Source organism: Leucopleurus acutus, assembly GCF_964270905.1.
Source record: "Leucopleurus acutus genome assembly, chromosome: 6".
Taxonomy (NCBI): domain Eukaryota; kingdom Metazoa; phylum Chordata; class Mammalia; order Artiodactyla; family Delphinidae; genus Leucopleurus; species Leucopleurus acutus.
Window position 1 is genome coordinate 108,132,881 of NC_139149.1, and position 20,855 is coordinate 108,153,735.

At 38.5% G+C, this 20,855-nt stretch overlaps 1 protein-coding gene across 2 annotated transcripts in view; it reads right to left on the bottom strand.

The window, feature by feature from the left end:
* Positions 1 to 17,306, bottom strand: part of SPHKAP (SPHK1 interactor, AKAP domain containing) — a gene marked incomplete at both ends in the record, with an annotated part of 129,347 nt that extends 112,041 nt beyond the window's left edge. For both annotated transcript variants that reach the window (XM_082841138.1, XM_082841137.1), the window contains one exon: positions 17,275 to 17,306. In XM_082841138.1, coding sequence (XP_082697264.1) covers positions 17,275 to 17,306 — 32 coding nt within the window. The remainder of the gene's footprint in view (positions 1 to 17,274) is intronic.
* Positions 17,307 to 20,855: the final 3,549 nt, after the last annotated feature.

The following is a 20,855-nucleotide window of genomic DNA, read 5'->3' on the forward strand; positions in this document are numbered from 1 at the left end:
AAGCAGTTGGAACACAAATTATTCAATAGCTATAACCTATATGCAACTATTATTAATGAGAACCTCAAATATTAGGCCACATATGAATTATAGCAGCATAAAAAGGTTGTTCACTAAAAAGACCATAAAATATGATATATATACAAATATGCATTTCAGATTTTATAACTCTGTAGATGCTCAAATAGCCAAGATTCAAGAAAGCGTGGCTTGTTCTTAGAAATCACATTTCATCCTTTCTAGGGGAAGTGGAGCACAGAATTCTAGTGAAGCTGAGCAGATGAACAGGTTTCCTCATTATTAGGACAATATAGCCATTGGCACAGTAGATTTATACTATTGCTTCGTTAGATGCCACTGAGAAAAGTGAGCTGAGAGCAGACAGTGAGCAAATCCAGCTAGAGAGGTTATGCAAAGAGACGTCCAGGCTGCTTAGGGGCTTAACACAATTAGTCCCTATTTCTAAAGTGCTCAAGAGTGCTATAAACATATTTCTGAGAGAAATCCTGTAAATTTAATATTCATAGCAAATTCTAGTTGCAGACAGGAAATAGGACTTCTGTGTGGTACACACAAAGAGGGCAAAGCAAAGACTCAAAGTTTAAGAGCACTTGTTCATTGTAGCTCAGGGAGGGAACTCAGCGAGCCATCTAGTTCATCAGTCAGTTTCCTGACAGAGCAGAACTGAGCGTGTCCTATATAGAAGATCACCATGGCGAGGAATGTCTTCCCTTGTGAAAGAATTAAGCTAAGATATGCTAAGAGAATAAGACTTCTTTTTCCCCCTCAAGACCTACTTTGAAATAAGATTACTCTCTTTTATCTGTACTGTCATAGAGTCTACAGTATGATTTCCCAAAGAATCTGACACGCATGTCTCAAATGTAGCTACATGTCGATTGTGAGAGAACCACAAATAGGAATTATGAAGAAGCTTTACTTATATTGGTATTCCTGATATATTCTTCTCCACTGCAGATGGACTTAAGCTTATCCCACCAACCAAAATTACAAGTGCAAGAGCTAATTAACATCAATAAACACTTACAGTTATCTATTCTAGACCTTCTGGTCATTGACTCAGATTTACTTCAGAAGTTCTCATTTTCTAAGGTAAGATCTTCTAGAAACACACAAACATTTAATTTCTTCTGAAATTCAATCAAAATGAGATTTCTTTCTAATGATATGTTAACAGTTCCATTAGCCACTTTGTAAGCAGAAAAAGCAGAAGGAACATATTCATTCTGAACAATTAAAAAACTAAGTACAAATCTGCATTCGCTTGTTTTTATTCTTTCAACAAATAGCTGCTGAGCACCAAGAATTGTGAGAAGAGCTCAAGATACAGCAGTGAATAAAACATACAAGACTCCTCACCACCTTGGGGTTTATGCTGTATTGGAGGAGAAAGACAAAAAAAAAAAAAAAGCAATATATAGAAGTAAAAATATGTAAGAGACTGAAAAAAATCACACTTGAATATTACTTTTATATAGTGAATATTTTCACACAGCTTGCCTAGTTTTTTTTTTTTTTCTGCACACAAATAATGAGAAGTGATTCAGGAAACATTAATATGCAAGTTCAGGATAGTTAAACAATTTTGCCAAAGTCACACAGTATATCAAAGACTATGCTCTTAACTCCAAGTCTTCCAATTCCACACCTTGGGATTTTTCCATTATGAAGCATTGTCTACACAGCAACAACAACAAAAAAGTAAATTAAATGTTCACAAAGAGTTGTGTACTGAATATCATGGAAAGAGAATAGCCAAATGAACTGAACAATTGAATATATATCTGAATATTTCAGGGCTCTCCACTCACTGTCTCAAAGAAAGCTGGACAATGAGAAAAGAATAAAGCAGCTGGATAACTTGCAATAAAACACCTGTTATCCTCTTTTCACATTTTTTTAATGGAAATTGCTTTCAGAGGATTTCTGAGTTTATTTGCCTCATTGCATGTGCTTCTATTACATAGGCCTATTAATATGGGGGATAAGGAGGTATTATTTGGGGGGAAGGCAATGGAAGAAAGTTCAGAAGGAGTATATGTATGTCAGGACAGGGATAGCCAACAGAGACCCCTGGAATTTGGGTGAGTTTGGTTGTTTTACAATTGCTAGGACAGCTTCATTGGGTAGACGTGGAAATAAACACATAGGCTGAAACATTTTCACAGACTCTTTAGATGGTCACAGATGGGCAGTAGTTGTTTTGTCTAGGTTGAATAGTTACGATTCTTGAAAGGAAAGTAAAATTGCCAAGAAAAACGAGAAACCAAATTTTAAATAGAGCTGCTTTTTATTAAGCCATAGTTATTAATCTGCTGCAAAATGCACAAGACTGATGTGGAAATGCCAAGGGCACAACAAAATGCCAAGCTTACTGAAACTAATTATGACTGATGTGCTTGCAAGAGGTCAGGAATTATGCGATAGAATGGAGAACACACTCACGGATTTGTCTGTGACTGCACAAGGGCAAAGCAACAGGGAGACTGTTCATCAGTGCTAATGTTCAGTCTTGATCACCAAGCAACTTCCTATTTATTGTCCAGATTGTCCACTAACTACATTCTTCACCTACTTTCTTCTTTTTCAGACCTCAGATGGCTATGTGGAAATAAAATGTGCACAAGTAAGATCATTGTGATTGTATTTTACTTCCTTCTTTTCCAGCATAGTTTGTATTATTTTACCCTTTAAAATAGGACCAAGAGACCAACCACAGTCAGTCCCGGTCTGGAGGTGGCGAGAGCAGCCAGGAGTGGGAAGAACCAGAGGCCAATTTAAGGTGTGTCCTAAGTAACATGAAAAGTCCAAGTCCAAGAGACTGAATTCTATTGCCATTTCTATAGAGTGAAACTGGGGCCCACCAGGAAAATTAAAGTATATATATTTAACAAGATATTCAAAATTCAGGAGGATGAGAATTGGGAGTGAGAAAAGGAGAGCTATTCTTACCTAACCAATTCACCCAAGAGATCTCATGCCTCTGATACCTTGGTCTAGATTCATTCTCTCGCTCCAGACTTCTCCTCGAGCTTCAGATTTGAATACTCAGCAGCCTGTGGGATATCTCCATCGATACGTTCTGCACCTATCTCAAGGTCAACTTATTTCTACCTGATCTGCCTTTCCCCATGAATTTTCAGCTCAGCTTTTTCTGTTACAATCAACCCCAAATTTCCAAGCTAAAACAACCTGGAATTTATCTTTGAATCCTTTTCCTCTCACCCCTCATATCTAATCGATTATCAAATCCTTCCAATTTTACTCTCTAGATACATCTTGCATCCTATTCCCTTCTTTCCAGTCTTATTATCTCTGAAAGAATTCAATGCCTTCTCGTGTGTCATAGATGAAGAAACAGACTGAGGGGTGAAGTAATTTACAAATGAGCAGTGGAAGAGTCAGAATTCTAGTCTAGGTTGTAGGACCGCCAAGTCTGAGCTCTCCACCACTGTCCTACTAACAACTTAGACATAATCAAGATTCCTAAACATAATCGCAAAGCAAATTTGTACCAAAGTTAAACAGGTAAGAAAGACTTTATTCAAGGTGATTACAATAGGGGAGAGAGACCAGAATTCAGTGTGTACTCAATTCCATTGAAGGAAAGGGTGGAAATTTTTTAAGAACAGGGATGGTGGTGGTTGGTGGTGGGAGCATAGCCATAATTTTTGTTAATCGTCCTTACCCAAAGGAAAAAGAAACTCTCATATCTCCGTGACGTGGGATAGTTTTATAACTTGGAGCAAGGTACCCACAGAATTCAGGCTCCTACCCTCCCAAAGAAATTGGAAGATAGACATGTTATGTCCCATGAAGTTTATATTTCAAACAGAAGTCTTCCAGGTCCTTAAGAAAGACATTCCTGGGTTGTAAAACTGGCAAGAGGCTTTTGAAAAGATTTATATCTCAGAGGGGCAGAGAAAGAATTTAAAAGTATAATTTATCTAGAAAAAAAAACCTCTAAGGAAAGATAAGTCTGGTCTTGGAGTCAGAAAGATGATGACTAAAGTTTAGTCAAGATGAGGGAAATGTTAAGTCCATCTTGGTCAATGGACTGTGGGTCTTTCATCGTCAAGCTCTTGGTTTCTTCTCTATCCTTATTTCTCATCACAGACCATGTGCCTCACTTCTATGCCATCCTCACTATATCTGAGGAAATAATTTCCAAATAATTGTGCATTTAAAATCTCTCTCGAGACTGCTGCTGGGAATGTGTTCTGGAGCTAGGAGCCTGAAGCCATTAGAGTCCTGTTCATTAGGAAAGGAAGCAAAGGGAAGTGACATTCACTACCTTCAGCTGCAAGATAAGGCTTTTAATAAAAGCCATCATTTTAGGGAAGACAGAAATGAGTCAAAATATAGATTGGAGAGGAGGAAATTCAGCTTAGTGTGATGTTTTGAATGAATCTGAGAGTTGATACTGTCAGTGGAATCTGTGGGCTTGGAAGTAGGGGAGGTGGAATACTGTATTAATCATGTTAGTTTTCTCCATAATCATGACATTCAACTGGTCTTTAGCTGGATCTGTGTGAACCTTCTAAATGATATATTGTAATATACAGGCATACTCATTTTATTGCACTTTGCATATATTGCTTTTTATTTTATTTTATTTATTTCTTTTACAAATTGAAGGTTTGTGACAGTCCTATGTCAAGCTAGTCTATTGGTGTCATTTTTCTAACAGCACTTGCTCGCTTCTTGTCTCTGTAAAATTTTGGTAATTCTTGCAATCTTCCAAACTTTTAAATGATTAATATATTTGTTATGGTGATCTATGATCAGTGATCTTTGATTTTACTCTTGCACAAAGATGATGACTCAATGAAGCCTCAGATGATGGTTAGCATTTTTAGCAATAGTGTTTTTAAATTAAGGTGTGTACATTGTTTTTTTAGACATAATGCTACTGCACGATTAATAGACTATAGTGTAAACTGTGATCTTTAGAGGAAGCTTTGAGTTAGTAAAGGTAGCCCAGGGAAAGCTTCACTGAGAATCTGGCTTCTAAAGAATGACTAGGAATTAATCAGGTAAAGAAGAGGAAGGCATCCAGGCAAAGAGACCTGGCGTGTAGGAATGACCAGAAGTAGATCAACGCAGCTGGTGCTTAGACAGTGAGGGAGAATGTAAGCCAAGGAAAGATTGGATAGGAAGGTAAGGGTGAGTCTATGTGAGACACGGTCGGCACTCTCAGTAGATATAAGTGAGAGGCTACTGAATTGGTCCAATCTAGAAACAATGCTATTTTGCTTCCGAATGATAGTGATTGAATTGTCACCTGCTACATGAATTTCAGCCATCAATGAGAAAAAAAAAAAGGTTTATGAGATATTTGCTCAGAAGCACAAATCCTCATGGCACCTAATCCAATTTTACAAACTTCACCTGATTAGAACCTTTGATTCTTTGTTCTTGCCACCTTTACCTCCAAGCTTTTGTGCCCTTCTATTAAGTATGTGTTCATCAGTTGCAATGTCTTGTTTGTAGGGTAGTGAGTACCATAGGCAGAAATGATTCTGGGTTTGCTATTTACTGTGTTGTATTAAATCAGAGCATGGTTCAAACTCATATTCCTTCAGAAGTACAATCCGTGAACAAAAATGGTGAGCCAGGGGAAGGAGTCAGTAGCAGATGAAAGATGTTTAAAAATTACTCAGAATTCTCTCTGTTTTTATTTTTGATAGACTTTGGTTGTAAACCATTCATATTCTTTCTTTAAGAAATTACTCTTGAGCCACGTAGGGTCAGGCATCAGACGCTTCAGAGCCTGGGATTGGCTGTTTCTATGCACTTTCATTCCAAACAGATGAGGTTAGGGGAAAAAAAGTAGGTCCCCAGAATGAGAAACTCTTTTCATGCTTGTTGCCTTTTAAAAATTGCATTTGAGAATCAGAAGAGTTCAGTTGGAGAATTTAGGTGAATTTCAGTAATTAATTATGACATAGGTACTACTTTATGGAAAAGTCTCTTAGATTTGAATTATACCAATTGACCAAATCAGTCAGATTCTTCCCCTTGATTATCTACTGGTAAGTTTTATCTTAGTTTAAGCTTGAACAAGACCACTAAATGGGCCATTTTTAATAAATTATATTCATGCATCCACTCAAAAGTCAATATTTAGTGGAAAGAATTCAATAAAATAGTTGTTTACTGTTAATATTGACAACGGGGATTGTGTTGCACACATATATCATGTGTTTCTATACTAACTTGACTTTGAGAAGCAACAGGAGTTAGGAAGGGTATAGAGGTTGGTAGAAACCACAGAGAGAGGGAACCCAGCCTTTCTTAGAGTAAGTGTCATGAGAAGGTGGTAGAACTCTGGAAGGAATGGCTATGTTGAGCTGACAGAAGCTGAGTCATTAAGTATTAGGGCTCAGAGATAAAGCAAAGATCCTGTTGTCCCACTTTTAAAATGCACAGAAAGTGATTGCATGTCAGTGGAAAACAAGATATCATCAGAAACAATGAGAGATTGGGGAATTACAGACACTACCCAATTTTTTCTGGTAGGTTTGGATTCTTGTGAGATCATAGAGAGGGGAAGAGAGTCCCTTTAATGACTGAGATTGATTATTAAGCTGATTGAGTCATATGGAGACTAGATAGATAGGGATTGAATTTTTTAAAAAACAAAGAAAATTATATTTATTGTATACTTAGCACATGTTAGGGGCAAAATATTTTTGATTGAATTCCATCAGCTTTTGTGCCCACCATGTAAGATGCAGCTTAAGGTACCTAAGTGACATATTCTAACTGCCCCTCCCCATTTTTTACATTTGTTTCTTCTCTCTCTCTGTTTATACCCCTCTACTTCCTTTATTGAATAAGAGATACGGAACAGACAACTGTACCTAATTATAATGCGTATAATCAGTCAACATGAGTGTTTTCAAATGTGGGCAGTATTTTTTTCCAGCTTTTCTGAAATATAATTGGTATATAACAATGTGTAAATTTAAGATGTACAATGTAATATGATTTGATATATGCACATGTTGACAAATAGTTACCACCATAAGGTTAGTTAACACGTCCGTCAGTCTACATTTACCATTTTGTGTGTGTGTGTGTGTGTGTGTGTGTGTGTGTGTGTGTGTGGCGAGAACTTTTAAAATCTACTCTTTCAGCAATTTTCAAATATACAACACAGTTGTCTCTCGTTATCCGAGGGGGGAATGGTTACAAGACCCACTTCAGATACCAAAATCCACAGATGCTCAGGTCCCAAGGTTGGTCTTCCTTATCTGTGGGTTCTGCATCCACAGATTCAACAAGCTTTGGATCATAAACATAGTACAGGATGTGCCGTTGATTGAATTTGAGGGTGCAGTAGCCACAGATGCAGACAGTGGACTGTCTGTACTAAATAAATACATTAATGAATGTATTTTGTTTTTAAAGGCTTATATCTGTCTTACATTTGACTCTAATCCTCCACAAAAAAAGCTTGTTTCTGTGGTAGCATTTTTTGCCCTCCTCAGAGGCATAAAGGGACCCATTATAGGGATTAGTGATTCGGTGACTGTGAGGGATTAGATGTGGATCTGTTTCATCCAGGCCTTGGTCACCACAGACACCATCAGAAGACCTACCACACGGTTTTAATCCAATTGATATACTTGTTGCCTTTTAGACTTTAATCAACACGGTAGTCTTATAGAAAGGGAGAAGAAAAGGATTGACATTTATCTTGGAACACTGTTTGGTGTTTTTCATTCATTCAACTCAAATTACTTCTTGTGTAGTAAAAATGGACTAATAATTGTGAGATATTTTGGAAAACAGAAAGACCTCTTTAGTCTTAACTACAGTGGATAATTTTCCAGCAGATTGTTTGAGGTTTTTGAAATAGTCAGTTGTACCTGCATTGCTTCATTAGAAAATTTACTCATCTATAAGATAATGTTTGGAAAAATGGAAAAGATTTTCAGCAGTGCCTTCACTGGAGAAAATCTGGTAAATTTAAAGTCATTGGAAATTGTCCCCCCGAAGATCAGGTGTCCTTGTTATTCATTTTCCAGTCTTTTCAGTTAAAACGTTGTATAAGAAAGCAAAAGTTTCATTAACGAATGGACTGACAGCTCACAATTACTCTCCAGAGAGGATCCCTCCCCGCCTAACATGAGTGTTTATCTCTGCCCATGGCATCAACGCCTTTGGTAGTTGCCTGTTGGTGATTTAAGATGTTGTGAGTTTTATTTAAATAAAACATTAATAAATCAAAATGGCAAATCTCGCATAAAATGCAGGATTTCAGAAAGGAGAAGAATATGATGTGGGAGAACTCTTTATCACATATCAAACTGTCGTCAGAGGAGAGTTTGTCTGAGCGAGATCAGTTAAAATCGGAAGAAGAGAAAATCAGTGAGGTTCGTGACATGACAGATAGTTCACAGGGGACTGATTTGAGAATCAGACTTAAAAGAACAATTGGGGGCTTCCCTGGTGGCGCGGTGGTTGAGAGTCCGCCTGCCGATGCAGGGGACACGGGTTCGTGCCCCGGTCCGGGAAGATCCCACATGCCGCGGAGAGGCTGGGCCCGTGAGCCATGGCCGCTGAGCCTGCGCATCCGGAGCCTGTTGCTCCGCAACGGGAGAGGCCACAACAGTGAGAGGCCTGCGTACCGCAAAAAAAAAAAAACAAAAAAAAACAAAAAAACAATTGGCACAACTGATGAGACTACTGAATATATTTACAGAACTGACATTCTTTATGATATTGTGACAGAAAATGCCCCGTTAACATACAACTTTAAAGGAAAAATTATGATCTTCCAATCCGATCAACACCAGATTCATTATTTGTTTGCTACATAATTCACACTTTCTATTTTTAAAATATTGATAAATTGAACTGATTTTTATAAATTTTATTATTCTTAAAGATAAATTTCTAATCAAACATATTTTGTTCACTATTTAATGACATTTAGTCTTCTTTGTAGGAAATTTATGTGCCCTTTTCCAGGTTCCAATTATCCTCACATGATGAAATGGCATTCAAGTCACTAGGTTTCATTCTTTCCTTTCAAGTAAACAAGTACTTTTTATTTTTATATGATTTTTGGTCTGAATTACCCAGATAAATGATTGAATTTTTTTGTCTGCATAAATTAAGTGGAAGAACTGGCTGATCAAACTGTAATTGAACAGATAAATCTATCCATAGGCACAATGTATCAGAAGTCATTTATTGAATTCTTATTCTGTTCTTTTCATTATGTTCAAAATTATAGATTTTTAGGACAGAAACAACTAAGTGTGTTGTTTAACTTATGTTAATACTGAAGTATGGGAGAAAATGATCAATTCTCCTTGTATCTTTGGAAGCAAAACTAAATATTTTAAAATTCCTATTATTTTATTTAATGCATTTTAATACCTGAGCAAAGTAGTCCGAAATGTAAAATGTACAAACGAAAAATGGCACTTTTAGGTAATAATACCCTTGATACAAATTGATATTCATGACGGATCCACATACATTTAAAATAAATGTGTAACATCATGTTTAATAAGTAATTGAGAATTACATCCCTCAAAACGTTCACATTTTATTTTACATTTATTCTAAAACAGCTGGTTTTACTTTAATGTTAGTAATTTAATAATCACTTTGAAGAAACTGCTTATGACTTTTCAGATACAGTCTGTCATCAAAGAAAGTCTAATTAAATATGAATAGACCATTGATCCCTATGAGTTCCAATTTGTCACAATCGATTTAATTCTTCTAATACAGAGGAACATTATTCTTTTGCATTGCTTATAAAGAAACTGATTGATTGACTGCATGATGGGTTTAATAATGGATATCCATCTTGTTCCACTAAAAAATTATGACAGCTGACAGAAAATACAAACACAATAAAATGGTCGAACGTAAGTTAAAACTCAGGGCTAGGGGCTTCCCTGGTGGCGCAGTGGTTGAGAGTCTGCCTGCCGATGCAGGGGACACGGGTTCGTGCCCCGGTCTGGGAAGATCCCACATGCCGCGGAGCGGCTGGGCCCGTGAGCCATGGCCGCTGAGCCTGCGCGTCCGGAGCCTGTGCTCCGCAACGGGAGAGGCCACAACAGTGAGAGGCCCGCGTACTGCAAAAAAAAAAAAAAAAAAAAAAAAAACTCAGGGCTAAGGAAAATAGACATTATGGCAAGAGGTTAGTATCATGGTGAAAAACAGCATAGATATTTAAGTTGTAAACCCCTACACTGTTGTCATAATTAAACTTTTAACTTGTTTCTGGCATTTCTGGCAGCTGAAGTGAAATGGAGACATGAGCAATCATAAAAATATTATTTTTCTTAAGGAAAAATAAGGAAGGTATTTAGACATAGGTGATTAACGAGTTCTATTGTACCCCCAAATTCCAAGAGCTTCCAACTACTTTTTGGAGCTAACTATTATTATTATTTTAAATAAACCCAATGCAGTGGTAAGTATAGGAATCAGGAGGTCAGGATTTCATTCTTGGCCCCTTCTATAAATATGTGTATGATTTGATTAATTCATTTAACTTTTTTTGACTTCAGTTTTTTAATCTGTAAAGGAAAAGGGCTGAGCAAGGTGACCGTTACCAATGTCCTCTGGAGCTCCAACATCCCATGCTCGATGGATTCCCATTTCCTCAGCACAGAGAGGAAGGGATGTGATATTTCAAAGGGCGTATCTTGTAGGCAAATTTCTCATTAAGGAAAACTTGTTTTAAGAAGTTAGGGGTCAACTCTCCTTCATGTCAATGCGCTGAGAATCAGAAAGAGAACTGATCTGTTTGGTTAGCCTGAAAGAGGTCACTCAGGAAATGAAAAGAGAATCTAGTCGTGGGGTGCTGGGTATCAACTTCCTAGTATGTCTCCTTCCTCACAAAGCCCAACTGCCACCAAGATGATATGCAAGGAGGGCAGGAACTGGGTCTTCCTCTATCCCAGAATCATGAAGGTGTCAGGAGAGAGTGCTGCCTGCCTGACTCTCCAGTCCTCCTCTTCTCATGGAGACATATTACCAAAACCAGTGTTTTGACAATCACTATGAAACAGAGAAGCAGCTAATGTGGGATTTCAGGTCTAATGTCATAGTCTATCTTGAAAATTGTGTGGAGTCAAAATAACCTTTGAAAATCCTTTAAGAAGCTTAGAAATCATGGCATGTTGGATTTTGCGAAAAAGTCTAATAAAGTTTTGTTTTTTGGTGTGTGCATACTATATAGATTTCTATACAATATGTGATAGAAATACAAGTTAAACGTAAGCTTACCATATTTTTAATAATGAAATAGAGGCAGAGAAATGGAAGAATAAAAAAGGAAATTGAACATGTAGTATTGAATTTGCACGAGTTAAATGTGTAGATGATGCCCTACTATGTGCTTAAATAACACCAGCTGTGTGAGGCTGTGAACTGGGCGGTGTGTGAATTGATATCAGGATGATGGAGATTCACACTCCATGTCCTTAGGAGGGGAGACCTACAGGTCACTGTATTTATTGTTATTGCCTAGAACTGGTCTATAAGGCCTGGTTCCTGACTGATTCAACAATTAGGGTGAATTCCATTCCTCCCTTTCTCCAACCCCATCCTTATATCACTATACCAGGAACATACTGTTAGATAGTGATGAGGATTTTTGAAGTTCAGAGCAAGAAGAGAAGCTGTGAGATCCTTTGGAAACCTTCACAAGCGAGTCAGCAGCCCATCAGACCACCTACCATTTCAACCCTGAAGGTGACAGGGTAAGGCACAGTGGGCTAGGTGATGCAGCAGAATCAAACAACTCCAAACTCCCAGGGGATTAAAATGACAAAGGTCTATTTCTTTCTCAATCAATGTGTCCATCATGGATTGGCTGAGGGCTGTGCTCCACGCTGTGTTCATTCTGAAACTCAGGTTGATGGGGATTTAAAAACAAACTAACCCATTCTCTGAACGGGACTTTCTTTTGGATGGGTGAGTGTTGCTTCGTTTTTGGTTTTTTTTTTTGCGGTATGAGGGCCTCTCACTGTTGTGGCCTCTCCCGTTGCGGAGCACAGGCTCCGGACGCGCAGGCTCAGCGGCCATGGCTCACGGGCCCAGCCTCTCCGCGGCATGTGGGATCTTCCCGGACCGGGGCACGAACCCGTGTCCCCTGCATCGGCAGGTGGACTCTCAACCACTGCGCCACCAGGGAAGCCCCGTTTTTTTTTTGTTTTTTTTTTTTAATACCTTGATTTTGCCTGTATATTTCAGGAAAATGAGATGCTCATCCGTATCATGCCCAGTTGAGAGTCACTGCTACAATAAAGGTCATGGCATTATAGGCGGTTAGAAGTGAAAGGGACCCAGAAGGTCAGTATGTGTAGGGCATACGTTATTGTAAACAGGAGGAGGTGGAGAATCAACAAGTTAAGCAATTAATTCCACAGTCACAACCGTTAAGTTCAGAACAGAATTAATCACTACATCTCCCAATGGTCTCCGAACATCCAATACACCAGTTTTTCCTCTTCCCCTCTTTACAATTCCTTATAGCCATAACCTTCAATCACAGAGTAAAACTCCCTTCAAATGAATAGTATGAGATGAAGGTGCCCTTTGTTAATGAGATGAGTTCTAACAGTTCATTTGCAAATTGAGTGTCTGGCAGCAGATACACACTTTACTAAAGGAACCACAGGGATGGAGATCCTGTGGTTCCCCTAAAAGTGTCAGGGTGTGAAAAGTAGCATACATGGTGGGTTTCAAGACTTCTTATAATGTTTCTATGGGAAACTGCCTTTACAGTTTCCATCTCTTCTTCAGATGTTTATTACCCTTCAGCAATGTAGGATCTCAGAGTCCTGAGCGCCAGGACTTTCTAATTTCTAGTTTCTTTCTCTATAATAAATAGCACCTCCTGGGCAGTGTTGCCCTGAGAATTAGAAATTGGGGAATGTGGCCACATCAGCCCTGAGTTTGTAAAGAACATGCATTCCAAGATAGAGGATAATCTCAAGTTTAGATTTAAGACAGAATCTGATATTTGTCCCTGATCCCCAACTTGCTAAGAGTGATAGATTAATTTTTTTCTGAGAGTTTCTGATAAATAGAAATGTAAATGTACTCTTGAATTTCTCTGTTTATTTAAACTTGAAAACAGATAATCTTTCAATAAAAAGTTGTTGATGGAGGACTTTAGTCTAGTTTATAGCATTGGCTTTCTCGCCCCATTAAACAAATTGTTTGTTTTTTTCCCATAAACTAACATTCTTAGAGACAAAATTTTGATTCTGGTGGGCTTTAGCTTTATTGCCAGGTTAAACTTAGGCTTGGTTAAAATCAACTGATGGGAAATTTAAATCAAAATAGCTATTTTTCAAAAGTCTGTCTTTGATGTGTTTTTCATTCAGAGTGCCATGGAGGGGGGAAATTAGGAGTTTGGGATTAGCATATATACACACTACTATATATAAAATAGATAATCAACAAGGACTTACTGTATAGCACAGGGAATTCTACTCAATATTCTGCAATAACCTAAGTGGGAAAAGTATCTGAAAAAGAATGGATATATGTATATGTATAACTGAATCACTTTGCTGTACACCTGAAACTAACACAACGTTGTAAATCACCTATACTCCAATAAAAAACCTGACATTATTACTGAAATAGAATCCAGTAAGCCAAACAGAATAAAAAGAACAAAACTAAATTATAAAAAATGCAAGTGATTTAGAAAATAAATCACTTCTTTCTTAAATTTCAAATTCAAGCTTAGATATGGTCAAGGTGACAAATTATTTCTGTTTGCAAAAATGGTATTTTCAGCATTTGCTGGCTTTAAACGAAGATCTGGCTTTTAGACTGCCCCCATGTGTTCTAATGATATCAGTGTTTGTCCAAACTGTGCACCAGGATCTCTTCCCCTCTACCCCCATTTAAAATAAAGTGTGGATTTTCAATCAATACAAAAAAGAAAACTGAACTTGAAGTCAGAAGAACTTTGTAGACAACCTAGCTCTGCTGCATACTACTGTGTAGATTTAAATCTAATTATTTTCTTCATTTAATTTCCTCAAGTTTTTTCAACAAGGAAGTGGAGACAATTATGTCTGTCATAATTAACTCACAGGGATGTGATGATCAAATAATTTAATATACTGTATAACACTTAATAAAATACCAACTTTACTATCCACACACTAGTTACCAACGTAAGTGAGATCGACTTTCCTTTTGTAAGAGGTAACTATGTATTGTAGTACAATGTACTACAGCAATAGAACACACTGGGTGAGAATCCTGGATTCTGTTTTATTTTCATAATTCCCAGTTATGTAACCTTAGCAAATCAAATAAACTTTTTTGTAAAAGAGATGACTAAAGAATCTTTACCCAAACTTTTAGATCTAAAAAAACAAAACAAAACAAAAACATCCCTTTTTTTTTTTTTTTCTTCCTTGAACTAGACTACTAGTCAGAAAACATTTGGGTTCTGGGTCTACAGTGCAACTAACACAGGAAAATTTCATCCTTCCACAGCTCAGCTTCCTTCTTTGAGACACCTTCCAGCTTTGATAAACAGTGGTTTTAAGAAATCTGTAATGTAATCCACATAACATTGCACATTTAAAGATGAAAATATTCAAAGTAAAACCTCATTGGAGCTTTCACAGAGGTAAGGTAATATAGTGGGATAACTCAAAAAAACATAAATAATTCCTTTTTAAAAAACCATCCTTCAAAATTTCTAAAGTATATGAATCAAATAAAATTATAAGATCAATCTCCACAGAATACTGTGATTAAAATTTCAGTAATTTATATCTTTGATTCATTAAAAAATTTAAAATCTAAAATCCAACACAAAAGTATATTCCATAATTAACTTGATATATTACAAAATCATTTTTTATATCTGCCCAATTGTTAGAGTGTCAAATTATTTTATAATTCTCAAGAGAAGCAGTGATCTATCATCACCAGCTTAATTGTATTAGATACTGAAAACATTTCAGATTTAGACACAGCACAGATATTGATTCATAACAATTTGATTTTCCCCTTGACGGCCATTTTCTTGAAAAGTTTGTATAAAGTATCGTCATCAATTATCTAAATTTCAAAGTTTTGTGGACAAGTGGTACAATGAATATAATATTTCTACTTCTTTAAAATTCTAGTTCATTTTTGGCATATCAATTAAATATTATAGAAAGAAAATTGGATTTCTTGTAGTCAATGAAATAGGCGATAAAATGAACTGAATCGTTTTATATGAATAAGGACCCTAATAAAGTAGCTGAATTATTACACTGAGCTGTAGAAATGTGACATGTCTTGGTGAATAAATAGTAACATTCAAAAGGTTTAATTTGCTGCAGCTGATGTTAATTCTATATTAACATTTTTACAGGCTACTCCAAGATACAGAGCAATTTATTGCCGTTGGTTTTCTCCTTAGAAGGTCATTTTAGAGTACTGCAATAGAAATAATTTTAAGGAGTTATTGGCATAATGTGTTTCTAATATTTTAGAAAATGTCTCAGCATTTGAATAGATATATAATCCCGATTTGAGCACGACAGTATTGATCAGCAAAACTGGATTTAGAGCAAGCACTCTCCTATCGAAAATGTCTCTGTTGGGATGTTGGAACCACACAGCTCACCATTTCAATACTAAAGACCTCAGGCTGTAGAACAGACAGTGCAGAAAGTGAACCCCCAGTTTGCTTGACTTTCAAATGCCTCACACTTTAAACTAAAAATAATGACTGTCTATCTATATCTATCATCTATCTATCCATCTATCTGAAGTTTTAAGAAGTATTCCTGTGCTTCTTATTGTCCTTTTCATACATTAGGATGGAATGGAATGACTTAGTGGTAGTTTGACCGTGTTTGGCTTCACAGAGATTTAAGCAGCTTCAGGCCATGCTTAGAAATCTTTTTAGAGCCCTTTGCTAGCCCGCCAGGGAAGGGATGCTCAAAGAGGAAATGCCTGTGGAGTTGGGAAAGCTCTATTTCCTTACGGAGTATAAATACTTCAAGCCTCTAGATGGCAGTCTTTAACAGGGTTGATAAGCGGTGTCCATCCTCCTCTACCACTCCCCACTTCAGTCCCACCGCCAGCTCGACTACTCGGCAGAATAGTATCAGCTCCATGTGTGCTTCAGCCTGTGGATGTTGGATTTAAGTGCTCTCCAAGAATTCGAGCTTCATATGTTTATCCCAGTGCCTGATTCGCGGCTGGAAGCTGCCTAAACATTTGCTTGGGGAAAAGAACGGCCAACACGAAGTCCCTTTTGCCTAGGAAAGGTGGGGCTGTGCAGGCGGCAGTGAGACACCTTCACCCCTGGGCAGCAGCATCCTGTGCTCTCAGGTGCGCACGCTCCGCGCAGAGCACAAAGGGCGCAAAAGCCACCTGCCCGGCTGGCGGAACCCAACCAGTGATCGCCTCAATTCACCCCTGAGGTTTATGCGGGTAGAAATATTAAAATCTGTTTCTTCAATTCGCAAAGGACTGAGTTGGAAGGACCGCGGAGTAGAGGCAAAGGGAGAGGAGACAGGACGAAACGCAAAGCAGGGAAAACATGTTGCTGCCCCCTGGCAGCGTCTAAGGTGGCGGGCCTGACTCCCCCGTGTGCGGACCCCAGGGCTGGTGTGGTCAGGGAACGCTGGAGGCCAGAGATGCTAAGGAGGAACTCGCAGCCTGGCAGGAGGTTGGGGGCAGCTGAGGCGGGTGGGACTGGGGCAGACAGAGGTCTTTTCTATCCAGGGTCTCCGGTCGGTAGGGCGTTAGGGGCAATCGCTCTCATCTCTGTCTCCCCAGCCCAGCAACCGCAGACACTCGCCCGGGTCCAGAGGGACGGGATGTAGGGGTACTTTACCCTGGTCCTGCTCCCTCCTATTTTCATCCCTACCTTGGAACCTGTCTCTCTACAAGGCGCGAAACCTCTCCAGGCTGGGTCCACAGAAAGTCCAAGCTCCAGGCTTCCCCAGCGCCCCCGCCCTAGAGACCGACACGAGCTCTCTCCCACCCTGTGCTGCTCTGGCTCGCAGGCTCACCCAGCACCGCTCCCTGTGGGCCAGTTGACAGGGCCCTCGATCTCCCTAGAGCTCCTTGCACAGCCGCGGCCGGACTTAATTGTAAGTTCAGAGTCCTCGGTTTCCTCGCGAGCACCGCACAGACCGCGGCGCCCGCAGGGCAAGTTCGCGAGCGACTGATAGCAGAGAACGGAGATTGATGGGCATTGGGTTGGGCAGAGGGGGAAGCAGGTCTTACCTGGGTGTAGAGAGCAGGGAGTTGCCATCCATTGTCTATGGGCGCGTTGAGAAGAAAGACTGAAAGTGCGGGCGAGGGATGGGAAGTCTTCGGTGCTAGGACCCGGTTCCCAGAGCGCAGAGACAGACGCGCGCGGGCGCGGAGGCGCGCAGGCTGGGACCACCGCGGCAAGGTGCTGTCTGAGCCTCGCTCCTCCCGGGCGGGGAAGCGTTGCACCCTGCGACCGCCAGATAGTCTCCTCCCAGGAGTCCGCTCTGATCTTGCGAGTGCGCTTGGCCAAAGCTCCAACCCTTCTACCCGGCTCCTGCCCTCCTCCAAGGCAACTCCAGTCTTCGTTGCCAGTGGCCCCTTCTGAGTTTTCCTTGTTTCTCCCGGTGCCCAGCAGAGGTGACTCCGACAGAATTTCTCTCTCCCCGCCTCAAAGTCTCGTTCCCTTCTCTCTATCTCTGTCTCTCTCTCTGGGAAAGCAGTCTGAACCCTGAAGTTGTTCACCCACTTTCCCACATTGAGGCTCTACTCCTGGCAATGCCTACATTCCCCACTGGTCGTGCACCACCCCTTTGGCTGCCTCCCTCAATTTTATTTTTATTTGTCTTCTACCATGTAATGGTTCATCACTCAGAGCAATGCTCTTTGATCTGCCAACTATTTTGCCTTTGCTTGGACTAGATTCTGTTCTCACAATTCTGCAACAAACTCATTTTGCTTAATTGTGACTCACTCATACCTCATCTGTTAGAAGCCTGTGTGCACAGAGATTTCAGAACCTATGACAGTGGTCATCCATCAGAGGCCAGCACCAGGCCCTGGAAGGAAGGGCTGTCACAAAAATATCTGTATTTTCTGCTTCAGTGTCTCCTTGGGCAAAAATGACAATTGTTTTTAGAAGGAAGACATTGATAATAGCAAATGACTGTTAAGATGAGGGTGCTGTTGATTATGATCTTTTTTTATTCAATAAAAATAAAATTTAAAGAAAACTACGGGACTTCCACAAATGGGAAGATGGAGGACATGCACTTGGCCCTATTCCTCCTGGTAATTCCTCCTGGTAAAAAGCTCTGGAGATTGTAAAACAAGCATAAGAAGACAGAAGGATGGACAGAAGAAGGTGGGCAAACTAGAGACCTTGGGACCCAAGAGTGACAAGATAGTGAGTTCCTGGGGTTTTCGTTTGGCCTCAGATGTCCCAGACTTGGAGCTGACAAAACCAGAAATGTCTGAGAATGCAGACAAAAAAAGCCTCTTCTCTTTAGCCAAAGGACCAGGAAAGGGACAGCTCAGAAAGATAGACACTCTGCAGAAAATAACAGCTTCAGTCTGGCAGAACATTAAATAAAAAAGTCTTGTGGCCCCACTCAACCCATGCCATCAAAGGCCAAGTGAGGTACCTAGATTCATTCTATTAATACCATTTCTAGGCTCTTAGGAGGTATCCCAAACCCCCAGCCCAGGTGGTATCAGTGAAAACTCCAGCAGGAAGTATCAGCCTTCCCTCCCTACCTTGGTGTCACCAAAGCCAACAAAAACAAATGTGATTCACAGTCTCCTAACATAGTACCCTAAATGTGCAGGTTTTACAGAAAATTACTTATCCTACCAAGAACAAGGAAGATTTCAAATGGAATTTTTAAAAAATCAATAAACTAAGATGACAAAGATGTCACAAATTTCTGACAAAGATTTTAAAGTAGTCATAATAAAAATGCTTCAATGAGCAATTAAAAGCACACTTGAAACAAATGTGAAATAGAAAAAGAAAGAAAGAAAGGGAAGAAGGAAAAAAGGAAGAAAAAAGTCTTAACAAGTAAATAGAATGCATAAAGAAAAAAATGGAAATTTTAGAACTGGAAAATACAGTAATCAAAATACAACACTAATGGATGATTTCAATAACATAATAAAGTGAACAGAGAAGAAAAATCAGTGAACTGGAATATAAGCAATATAGATAATCCAATATGAACAAAGGAGAGAATATATGCTAGAAAGAAAAAAAAGAGTAGGAAAGGAAAAGAACGCAGTCCCAAGAACATGTGAAGAAAAATGGCTGAAAAAAATCCCCAAATTTGGCAAAAGACTTAAAGCTATAGGTTCAAGAAGCTGAGCAAAATCCCAACATAATAAACCCAAAGAAATCCACACAAAGACATATCATAGTCAAACGTCTAAAAATTAAAGACAAAGACAAAATGCTGAAAGCAATTGTAGAGAAACATCACCTTACCTATAAGGGAAAGCAGTACAAATAATAGCAGATTTCTCATCAGAAACCATGGAGGCAAGAAGTGATGTAACATTTTTACATTGCTGAGGAAAAGAACTATCAACACAGAATCAAGTATCCAGTGAGAATATTGTTCAGAAATGGAGGTGAAATCAAGACATTCTCAGATGAAGGGAAAGTAAGAAAATTTGTCGTCAGTAAACTTACCCTAAAAGAATGGCTAAAGGTGGTTCTCCAAACAGAAAAGAAACTATAAGGAAGGAATCTTGGAATATCAGGAACAAAACAAAACAAAACACGATGAGCAATAATATGATAAAACAATAGGTTTCCTTTCTCCTCTTGAGTTTTCTAAATCATATTTGACAGTTAAAGTAAAAATTATAACATTGTCTGATGTACTTCTAAATATATGTAGAGGAAATATTTAAGACAGTTGTATTATAAAGGACAGAAGATACAGGGACATAAGAGACATGAAGTTTCTGCACTTTGCTCAAACTGGTAAATTAATACCACCAGAAGACTTTGATAAGTTACATGTATTTAATGCAATATGTAGAAAAATCACTAAGAAAAGCTATACAAATAGATATGCTCAAAATATTATAGATAAATCAAATTGAAATAAATAATGTTAAGTAACACACGGTAGGGCAGGGAGAAAGGAAATAGAAACAAAAAAGATAAATAAAAAACAAAAAAAGTCAGTTTTAAGTTCTAATATATCAATGATTACGTTAAATTTAAATGGTCTAAATACAACAGTTAAGAGACAAAAATAGGCAGAGTGGATTAAAAACATGACTCAATTATATGCTGTATATAAGAACTTCATTTCAAATATAGCTATATAAGAAAGTTAGAAAAGGATATATCATGCTAGTATTATTCAAAAGAAATCATGAGTGGCTATATTAATATCAGATACAGTAGACCTCAGAGCAAAGAAAATTACTAGAGACAGAGAGGGAGGTTACACAGTGATAAAAAGGTCAATCTACCAAGATGACATAGGTACTCTAAATGTGTACATGACAAAAAACAGCTTCAAAACCTGTGAAGAAACAAACTCATAGAACAGACTGGAGAAATAGACAAATCTACAGTTATAGTTGCAGACTTTAACCACTTTTTCTCAACAACTGATAAAACAACTAGACAGAAAACCATAAAGGATATAGAATGACTAAACAACACCATAAACCAACAGGATCTAATGAACATTTATAGAACACTCCACCTAAAAGCAGCAGAATATATATTTTTTAAAGTGTTCATTAAACATATACCAAGATAGATCTGAAGCAAAAAGCAAACCTCAACAAATGTAAAAGAATTGAAATCACACACA